General features: G+C 61.9%; 2 protein-coding genes across 2 annotated transcripts; one reads left to right on the top strand and one right to left on the bottom strand.

The window, feature by feature from the left end:
* Positions 1-4,107: 4,107 nt before the first annotated feature.
* On the top strand, positions 4,108-4,820 carry IL17B (interleukin 17B). Its single transcript, XM_051631330.1, has 2 exons — positions 4,108-4,367; positions 4,565-4,820. The coding sequence occupies exons 1-2, from the start codon at positions 4,108-4,110 to the stop codon at positions 4,818-4,820; spliced, it is 516 nt and encodes a 171-aa protein (XP_051487290.1).
* Positions 4,821-5,716: 896 nt separating this feature from the next.
* On the bottom strand, positions 5,717-8,854 carry PCYOX1L (prenylcysteine oxidase 1 like). The gene is made up of 6 exons (XM_051631081.1): positions 8,746-8,854; positions 8,217-8,423; positions 7,571-7,745; positions 7,270-7,481; positions 7,035-7,175; positions 5,717-6,507 (listed from the first exon to the last, which is right to left on the bottom strand). Exons 1-6 carry the CDS (start codon positions 8,834-8,836, stop codon positions 5,849-5,851), a joined length of 1,485 nt encoding a protein of 494 aa, XP_051487041.1. The 5' UTR covers positions 8,837-8,854; the 3' UTR covers positions 5,717-5,848.
* Positions 8,855-10,091: the final 1,237 nt, after the last annotated feature.

The following is a 10,091-nucleotide window of genomic DNA, read 5'->3' as shown; positions in this document are numbered from 1 at the left end:
CAGCAAGCTTAAAATAAGCCTTTTTGGCCTGGGCGCCTCTGGAGCCACTCAGTGCTGAGCGGGCCTTTGTGCAAATATGGATGTGAGCTCCATGCTGCCGGCTCAGCTGGGTGTTACCTGCCAGGGGGTAGAGATGGGACATGGGAGGAGCCCATGCTTGCACTTGTGCTGGTGGCCCCAGCCCCAAGCCCTCCTCCCCACCACAGCTGCCTCGCCAGAGCCCACTTATATTTGATGGGTGGAAAATGTTGCTCACACAGAGCCAGGAGGTGCTGCAGCCGTGCTGGAGCTTCTCGCCGGCCCTGGCCATGGGTGGGTGTGTGCTCAGGTGTGCTGGTGCCTCACACACCCCCCCGGAGAATTCAGGCTCAGGAGCAGGCTGGTGCCCAGAGCAGCAGCCATGCCCTGCAGAGTGGCCCCAGCAGTCATACTGCTCATCACCCGCCCCAGGTGAGCCAGCAGCTCCCATCCCAGAAGGGACATTTCTGCCTGTGAAAAAAAAGGCAAATACCAATTTTCTGCCAGGGTGGGAACTGGGATCTGCTTCTCCCCATTCCCTTACCTCCGGCCAAGCCCAGCCCAGTCCAGCCACCCTGCATCCCTCTACCCCGGGATCCTGAGCTCAGCTGGGGACACAGGAACAGGTTCCATGATGGCTACCCTGGGAAATGTGCATCTGGGTTTACTCAGAGCAGGGAGAGCCTACCTTTACGGTCCCTGCTGCCCTATTTTGGGGCCTGTTCCCACTCTCCAGGCTCTGCTTTCCACCCCAGTTTCCTATGGTAGGGGGCAACGTGGTAGGGAGGTAGCAGGGATGAGCACATACAATAAAAGCACATTCCCTCTCACCTTTGGGTAACCCACTCCCAGGGGAGCTGTGTGGGGGTTTCCAGCTCTTTCTGGCCACCCACTCCATCGCCTCCCCCCGCGGGTCTGACTCCAGCACACCCTGCTGCCACAGGGGTGGCTCCATGGTCGACACAGGCACACGGAGCCCACCAGCTACCCCATCCCAGTCGGGAGGCAGGGGCTGGCCGTGACCCAGCTGCCTGTATACCCTGGCCCCTTCCCTCATGTGAGACCGGTGGGGAAAAGCCATCTGCACCCGCCCCCACCTTCCCCAGCTTATCAAATTTGGCCATGTCTGAAAAGCCCTGGTTTCCTTTTCACCAAAAAAGATCAAAACTGGGTAATTGGCTGCCGGCGCGGATGCCTCTGAGCCTCTCTCATGTGTAAACAGCATTGCCGAGCGCTGACACAACGCAGGCGGCTGCGGCACAGGCAGGCACCCTCCGGGTGCCCCAGCCCCAGGGCTGCTCACCGGCCCTTCCTGGGGGATCAGGGAATAGGGGGTGAAATCCCTGGGGTGCAGGCAGGGGCTGGCTCAGCACCCCAGAAAAGGCAGGTGGCAGAGGGCTGGGTGCTGCAAAGGCAGGTGGGTGCAGGCACCTTGCTGTGGAGAGGTCCCTCTGCCAGATCCCCGGTGTGACAGAAGGGACACACTGCTCAGTGCACAGCACCAGACCTCACCTGAGGGGATGGCAAGGATCCCGAAACGCTGTGCTGGAGTTGTCCTTGGGGCTGTTAATGTGGGCTGGTGCTCCTCTGCAGGTAGGAGCAGATGTGCTGCATTCCTTGCTGCATCCCGGGGACAGCGAGCCTGGGAAAGAGGAGAGGGGCAGCATGGGTTGAGGATGCAATGAGTTTTACCCCATTTGCAGCGTTTTCTAGAGACCCAGTTCCCGAACTGGGAAAAGGAGGGGGAAATCGCCCACCACCCTACAAAGCACAAGGGCTTTCAAACCCCTGGGGATGTACAGGGACTCGGGATTTAAAGGGAAACTCAGTATCTAATGCTGCCGCCAAAGCTGGTAGTGCCGAGGAAGGAGCGAGGAGAAAGTGGAGGCGAGAAACGCCAGAGAGAGGTGGAGCAGCCCCCAGAGCCGTCCGGCCTGCGGAGCATGTAAAGGGCCCCTCCAGGGGAGCGGGGCAGACCCTGCTGTCCCTGAGCGTGGGGAACAGCACCGGGCACCCCTGCCTCCCGCGGCCGGCTGGGGCTGGCAGGGGAGGAGGGATGCAGGGAGGGCTGGAGGGAGGGATGGAGGGGAGGAGGGAAAGTGGAGGGAAGGGAGAGATGCTGGGAGGGAAGTTGCGGGTGAGGGATGCAGAGAGCAAAGACGGGGGGTTGGCGGTGCGGTTGGGTGGAGGACAGCACCATCGTGTGGCACAGTGGCTGCCTAGTCGCAGGGACACGGACAGCCCAGGGTAGGGGGGCTGCAATGCCGGGCTGCTGCAGCTCCCGACCCACGCACAGGGCCGAAAAGGCTCCTTCTGTCCCGTCCCTGGAACGGGCGTCTCAGCCGGCACGCCCCGTGCCTCAGTTTCCCCCACCGGTGCACCCTGCACCCAGGAATCTAGAGCAGCGTGGCATGGGCAGCACCCTACCACTACCCCCCACTGCACCCCACCATGCAGCTCTGGTGCCCAACCCCCAAGGGCAGCCGTGAGCAGAGCTGGTGTGTCCCCACTGCCAGGAGTTCAGATTTCAGGACAGGAGGGGAAGAGTTTGGGGACAGACACACCCAGAGGTGTGGGAAGCGATGAGTGCTGTCACCTTACCGCTGGGCAGAAGAGTCTGGTGGCTCCCGGGGACAGCAGATGGTGGTGGCACACAGATGATGGCGAGCCCTCAGCTGTCCTCACAGGGACAGCAGGACAGCCCCAGGCTACCTGCACACTTTGCTGCCATTGCAGGACACAGCCCACCCCTGGTCCTCCCGCAAGTCCCTGCTTCCCTTGGCCCTGGCAGGGCTGTGACCCCACTGGTGTCACCACCAGAGAGCCCAAATCCCCTCCCCAGGGCAGGGGTTTGCCCAGCGAGTCCCTCTAGGCTTTCAGGTCTAGAGGGGACCCGCCACCATCCCCAGCGAGCCACAGGTGGAGCCAGTGCCCAGGGAGGTGGCCCAGTCCCAGCCCACACTGGCCCCCAGCCCTGCTGGCGCCGAGGCTCCCTGGCACCTCGGGGACCGGACACACCTCAAGTCGGGGGCTGGGGCTTTCACTTTTGAGCTCCCCATCTGGCCAGTGGCAGCCAGGCTGCAGGACAGAGCCGGCAGCCCCTCCGCAGCGATGGAGCGGGCTCCAAACCTGGTAGGTGACTGCACGGTGGCTCCGGGCTTGCTCCTCGTTCTCCTTCTTTAATATAATTATTTGCACGCTTGTTTATGGGTGGCTACCTGGGCTTGTTTGCTTTGGAGGTGCGTGCTGTGGCCTGCCAGGCCCATTGCTCCCACGCCTGGCATGGCAACAGCCTCAGAAAGCAAAGCAGCACCGTCCGATCCGGACAGTCTGGCACCAGAGGGGGAAAACAGCCCCAGCTGAGCGGTCCCGGCCCCGGGACACCACACACCCTCGGGAAGGGCTGCGGGGCGGCAGGCAGGGTGCGGGGCTGCCTTGCAGCCAGCTGCAGGGACACGAATAGCAGGGAGCAGGACTACAGAAAGCAACTTTGTTCGCTGCTGGGCAGCCTGCCGGGTGCCAGCACATGGGAGCTCGTCTCTGTGAGGCCAGAGGGAGAAGGAAAGGAAAAAGCATCTTTCTTTCTCTCTCACCATCCCCAGGGCACAGAGGGAGGGAGAGGAGAATTTGGATAAAGATCCCATTCTTGACTGTCATCTGTAAAGCTCCTTTTAAACCAGAGGCTGCCCAGGTACAGCTTGAGCTGAGGGTGTACCCATCCCTCCCAGCAAGCAGCTACCTCCAAGCTGGCAGGGAAGAGACTGAGCACAGCTCAGGCAGCAAGGGCGGGGGCACTTGGGGGTTGCAACCAGGGTGAGGGGCTTTGCAGCCACAAACATCAGCTGGGGCTTGGGCTGGGGATTCACCATGACTGTGTACCCACCACTTCTGCAAACTGCACTTGTGTACTTCTGTGTGTCTTGCCCTTTGGGGGTTGCGTGTGCCGCCCCAAAGTCAATGTGGTCCTGTCATGGTCTGGCGACCCATGGGAGGTGGGAGGGCTCCCCTTCTGCACCAGCCCTGCAGCCCGGGCAGCCACGAACCATCCTCCTTCCTCCTCAGCTTCTCCTTTGTATCTTCACCTTTGCCATGGTCCTGGTCCCTGAAGCGAGGGACCAAAGCAAGGCAGCAAAGGGCAGGAGAAGGGGCCCAGTGAGGCCCTCCACAGCCATCCCTGCCCTGGCCTTGGCCCCAGCCGATCCCTACACCTCCATGGCAGACTATGAGCACAGCATCCAGGACATGGTGCACCAGCTGAAGAACAGCTCTGAGCCAGGAGACACCAAGTGCCGGGTCAACCTGAGGCTCTGGAGGTCCAACCGGCGGAGCCTGTCCCCCTGGGCCTACAGGTGAGCTCAGGACAGGGACATGCAGAGCGGCTCTGTGCCAGCAAGTGCGGTGGTGGCCACAGCTCCAGCCTCATGGGGCTGCGGTGGCTGCCAGGGGGTGCGATGTGACACCCCATCTCACCCTGCCTCTCCCCAGCCACCCACCGCCTCCAATCGTACCGTCTCTCCAGCCTCATCTTGCTCTCCCTCTCCTCCAGCATAAACCACGACGCCACACGGATCCCGGCAGACATCCCGGAAGCCCGATGCCTCTGCAGCGGCTGCATCAACCCCTTCACCATGCAGGAGGACCGCACCATGGCCAGCATTCCCATCTACAGCCGCCTGCCTGTCCGCCGGCTGCTCTGCCCGCTGCCAGGCGAGGCTGGGCACAAGGCCTCCGGCAAAAAGTGTCACAAGAAGTACCAGATGGTCATGGAGACCATTGCCGTGGGCTGCACCTGCATCTTCTGAGGTTGCAGAGCTAATCCCTGCAGCCATGCATGAGCATCTAACCGGCTTGCTCTTGCTTCCTGAGCTTGCCCAGTCCTCTGGGAGAATGTTGCCTGGTCAAGCCTTGGTGCGAGGAGAGCCCCTATGCAAGGAGATGGCAGCTCCAAGAGCTCCCCAAAATCCCCCTGCAGACTCCATCAGCCTCAGCCCAATGCAGCCACCTTAGGGACACCCCGATATGCAGCCTTGCAGCTGGCCTCGCAGCAGGACACCACCCCAAGCCCACTCACCTCCAGGGAGGAGCTCAGTAGGGTGGGCTGTGGGAGGCAGCTGTCCCCAGATCCCTCTGGCTGGGCAGGATCAGGCCTTCTCCCTCCCCCAAGTCCCCATTTGCTTTTGTTCACTCCATCAGTGCAACAGTTCTGGGAGCACCCGGTCCTCCCCAGCCCACCTACCATCTCCTCTGCACTGGGGCAGGCAGCCCAGGGAGGGGGAGAAGCAGAAGGGGGTTTGGGGCACTTCTGAGGTCCTCAATAAAGCGCATCGCTGGCCGCCGGCTGAGCTGCCCAGCTCTTCTGCCCTACAAAACACAGCTGAGCCCCAAGCCCAGGGAAGCCTGGATGACCCTGGAAACAGGGAGCACCCAGCAGCAGGCACCTCTCACTGCAACAGCCCACCCTGTACGCCCATCCCCAGGGCACCAGGCCAGCGAGCAGGGCTAGGCTCCTCACACTCATGGCATGGGAGAGGCCACAGGACCTCCTGCCCCAGCTGGGCCAGCCCTGCCACCAAGTTCCACCCTTTTCACAGGAAAAGGCACAGGGTCCTTTCCAGCAGAGCCTGGGGAAGGGGGAACCAGGGAAACTGAGGCACACAGCGCAGAAACACAGCAACACCAAACAGGGGCTATATTCCTGAAGGTGATGCATGTTCAAGTCATCCAGGGCACATCTCATCCCCTCTTTCCCAGCCCCAAAACCCCTCGTGTCCCCAAGGCAATACTCTCCAGGCTACTACACACTGAAGTTTCCAGCCCACCTCCCCCAGTGTCACAGCTCAGTCTTCACCTTGTGCATCAAGTCCTTCTGGTCGATTTTCTCCAGGTCCTGGTGCCAGCGGTTGTAAGCCAGCAGGGCCACGTTTTTGGCTGCCACCGCTATCATCTCCATGGAGCTGGCCACCCACTCCACACCACTGAGGTAGAAGAGGTTTTCGTGGAGCACAATGGGTGGGAGGGACTTGGCAGCATCGTAGCGGGGATACGCCTGCCATTCTGTCACCTGCACTGAGTAGTAGGACCTGAAGAGGGTCTTCAGCTGCTGCTTGTCCAGTGGCTGCTGGGAGAGGACACGCCACACTGCGGCCTCCTGGGGCTGCTTGCGACGGAAAGCTGCTGAGATGTTGACAGGACAGATGTTGTCCATGGCATTGAAGAAGAGGTTGGGGGTGTCGGTGGTGAGGATGCTGGCGAAAGGGAAAAGCTTGGGGTCAGGGAAGCCAAAGTAAGAGGAGTTGAGGTAGCCGTGCACCACGGAGGTGACAGAGGGCTGGAAGGCTCTGAGGAAGTCGGCGATGGGTGGCTCAAAGTTCTCAAAGGTGAAGTTACTCCTGCTGGGGTGCAGGGGAGTTGTCACAACCACCATGTCATAGAAAGCTGAGCCCTGGCCTTCACTGCCCTCGTAGTGCACCTTGTACAGAGCTCTCCCCTCTGAAAAGAGATGGTGACAGTTACAAGTAGCCCTGACCCCCACGTGATAATGTCCTGGCCCCCTTTTTTCTAGCACAGCCTTCATCCTCTGGTTTTCCAGTATACACCAGTGTTGGACCATAGCATCTGATGGTTATGGATGAGTTGCTGATGCTTTAGGGCAGTAAAAAGAGCATTTTGTCAAGCCTGTAGGAGACAGTTCCCAGAAAAACCCAGTCTAGTGTGGCAAGGAGGACTGCAGCAGTGCAGTGCTGGGGAGCAAGACTGCAACTAGGATGGTACATAAAAGAGAAATGAGGGACGTCAGGAAGGAGGGATGGGAAAACAAGGGCTGAGGTCTGTACTGTAGGGCCTCCACCAGATCAGATGAGTGGAGGAGATGGATAGACCCCCAAGCCTTTGCCCAAACACTATTGCAGGACCAGGATGCTCTACAGCTTCCCAAGCCTGCCTCTCTGCCCCAGCATTCCCATGCTGCCACCACCCACCCCCGCAGCACCCAGAGCAGATCCCATGCTCAGGCTCACCCGAGCTCTGCAGAGAGATGCCTGTCACCCTGGCCGGGATGATGTTGGCTTTGGTCAGCTTCAGCAGACCTGAACACACAAGCTTGTTGCCTCCTTCCACGGCCCAGGTGCTGCCCTGGGCCCCCGCCAGCGACATGGCTCCTGGGGAGAGGAAGAGGAGTGTGGCTCAACAGCCTGTTGAGGGGACAGCGGGAAGGAGAGTCCCACGGGAAGGAGAGGGGGTCCCCGGTTTCACCTGCGAAGGCAGGCACCAGCACCGACTGCCCGTAGCTGGAGCGCAGGACGGCCGCGATGACATCGTCCAGGAAGCGCTGCGTGACGCCCACCTCCAGCAGGGCCTCGGCCACCGAGCGCTGCGTCATGTTGACAAAGGCATCACCCCCCAGCGAGCGCAGCAGCTCCTCCAGGCTGGAGAAGGCGTAGCCGTGCACCTGGTACTTGTAGATCCTGGAGGGGACAGGAGCACAGGCCACAGGATGATCTCCTGGTGCTGCAGAAGACCTCCTGTGTCTCGCCAGCTCCACAGGTTCTCCTACCTCATGAACTTCTCCATCACCTCCTCCACCCACATCTGCAGGCGCAGGAAGCTGATGCCATAGTGCCACCAGAGTCTGAAGAGGTTGAGCAGGTACCAGTCGGTCTCCTCCAGGACGAAGTGCTCCCCACTAAATATGGCACTCTTCCCTGCCACCTCGCGCCGGTGCTTGAGGCCTGCAGGGAGCAGAGGGGCCACAGCTCCAACGGGCTGGCACACCCCCCTGGGGCTGGCCAGCTGCTGGGGAAGGGCAGTGCCAAAGGCCACCTCAGTGAAGATGTGAGCAAAGATACTCTTGGAGGAGCATCAGGGAGCATGAGACCTCAGAACCCCAGCCAGGCCTTGCATGTTGGGGCATCCCGTGGAATTGAGATGCTGCTGACCGGGGCAAACTGGTGGGATTTGGTGGATTTCCTCCCATGCAGTAATTCCACCAGCACCCCTTGCCCTGATGCTCTACTGGGCCACCCCATCCCTTTCTGTCCCAGGGCAAACAGGGGCACAGGGACAGCCAAGAGGGACGCCCCATGCCTGGGGTGCCAAGGCGGGCTGGAAAGAGCCCTCCCCAGCAGCCCAAGCGCACAGCCGCAGGGCACCCCAGCCCCCCAGCGCTGGGAAAGGGGCCAAGCTGGAGTGCCCAGGCTCACCCAAGATCTTGACGAAGTCCTGCATGTGGAGGCTGAGGGCGTGGATGGAGGCTCCGCTGCTCTCGTACTGCTGCTTGTTGACGGTGACCGTGGCCAGCCGCCCACCCACGCCCGCCGGCTCGAACACATCCAGCTGCACCTGCGGCCCGAAGTGCTGCTGCAGAAAGTAGGCGACGGCCGAGCCGCCCAGCCCCGCGCCCACCACGGCTGCCGGGGGAGAGGGGCAGTGAGCCCGGGGCAGCAGCGTGCCCCGAGAGCGCGCAGCGGGGCAGCCGCTCCTCGCCCGGGCCCCCGGGATTCCCGGCCGCGGGCAGGGAAGGGGCCGGCGCCGCGTGCGAGGATGCCCGGGGAGGCGGCGGGAATCCCGAGGGGATGCGGAGGGGATGCGGAGGGGATGCCGGCAGCAGGCCCCACGGCCGCCGCGGAGCAGTGCCCGAGCTCCCCGCGGCCCCTCTCCCACCCCAGCCGCAGGCGGGAGGCCGAGGTGCCCCCTGCCCACCCCGCACGACCCCCCCGTCCCCGCTCCTACCGATGCTGCGCGGCGGGGCGCGGGCGGCGGCGGGCGCGGCCAGGAGGGCGGCGAGGGCCGGCAGGAGCAGCGCGGCGGGCGGCGGGGCCATGGCGGGGCCGGTGCGCGGAGAGCGGGGCCCGGCAGCGCCTGCCCGGCCCGGCCCGGCCCGCCCCTTCCCGCAGCGCGGCCCGCGCCCCCCGCCCTCGCCCCGCCCCGCAGCCCAGGGCCGGGCCCGCGCGGCCGGGCAGGAGCAGCGGGGCTCGTTCCCGAGGGACCCGCACAGCCGGCAGCGCTGCTCCCCGGAGACAGGGCAGCGGTACATCAGGCCTCCTGATCACTCCTCTCCCAGCACTCACCCTTGGAGCCTGACCCTGAGGGTCAGAGAGGATCCTCAAGATCCGGAATGCTGGATGTGGCACAGCAGCACCCCCAGGGCACGGCCACAGCCAGGACCCTCCGTGCCCTCCGCTTCTCACACACCAGCTGAGCCCGCCAGGATGCTCAGCAGAATCCCACTCATCACCAGCCTAATGATGAACCAAGGGCCTAAACCCAGGAGCCCCTGCCTGGCAGCACCTGTCTCCTGCTGTGAGCGTGCTGGGGGCTCTGCCTTAGGGCAGGGCTTGGGCTGCCAGAGCGTGTTTTCCACGTGCTCAGGCTGCACATGGGGCAAAAGCACAGTACTCAGTATCCGGGTGAGGAAAGCACGTTGGATCCCATGTGGCTCATCCATCAGCAAGGGCATTTCAAGCTTTGGCTTGTCCTTTCTGCCCTGGGCAAAACAAGGTGCCAGCTTGTGCCTGGGGGATCCCATCTGGGAGTCTGCTGCTACTCGGATCACAAAGGATAGCAAAGACTGAGTGAAAACTCTGGAACAGGCAGAATATGTACTTGCAAGATCAAGAGCCTGCTGTAGTCCAGGGCTGGCTCTGTACCAGGGGACAAAATTTACCTTGAGAATCTGTCACTGGACCTTTGTCTCAGGAGAAACACAACACAAGCACAGGCTCCCTCCTTCCCCCAGCCAGGAGCTACTTCAGAGTAGCTTCAGAATCACACACAACCCAGAAACTCAGGAATTAACATTTTGAGGGCACACAGACTGAAACTACTGCTGCTCAGCCCACCCAAGTCCTCCAAGTCCTTACAATAGTATCAACCCACCAGGAGGTGGAGATGATGTTCCCAAAGCAGCTTAAAACACAGCACACAAGTATCTTTGCAGCATGCCTCAGGTTTTAATAAGCCCTTACTTAACCGGCCTGATTCCACCATGGTTGTGGGCAACAAGAAATCTGGCTGTACAGGCAGCAAAGCTGCCAGGAGTCTGGCTCAGTACTGCTCCCCATCCCCTCCTCTCAGGG

The sequence above is a fragment of the Apus apus genome, chromosome 13 (assembly GCF_020740795.1).
Source record: "Apus apus isolate bApuApu2 chromosome 13, bApuApu2.pri.cur, whole genome shotgun sequence".
NCBI classification, from domain to species: Eukaryota; Metazoa; Chordata; class Aves; order Apodiformes; family Apodidae; genus Apus; species Apus apus.
The sequence above is the reverse complement of the archived record's forward strand: the minus strand, read 5'-3'. Positions and strand labels throughout refer to the sequence as shown.

What these genes read in the sequence shown, in the direction of transcription:
- PCYOX1L (XM_051631081.1), bottom strand. Translation starts at nt 8,836, where the DNA reads ATGGCCCCGCCGCCCGCCGCGCTGCTCCTGCCGGCCCTCGCCGCCCTC. An exon ending in GCTGGTGCCTGCCTTCGCAG is followed by an intron (nt 7,176 to 7,269) that starts GTGAAACCGGGG and finishes TCCTCTCCCCAG; the next exon opens with GAGCCATGTCGCTGGCGGGG. An exon ending in CATCTCTCTGCAGAGCTCGG is followed by an intron (nt 6,508 to 7,034) that starts GTGAGCCTGAGC and finishes ATCTCTTTTCAG; the next exon opens with AGGGGAGAGCTCTGTACAAG.
- IL17B (XM_051631330.1), top strand. Translation starts at nt 4,108, where the DNA reads ATGGTCCTGGTCCCTGAAGCGAGGGACCAAAGCAAGGCAGCAAAGGGC. An exon ending in CTGTCCCCCTGGGCCTACAG is followed by an intron (nt 4,368 to 4,564) that starts GTGAGCTCAGGA and finishes CCTCTCCTCCAG; the next exon opens with CATAAACCACGACGCCACAC.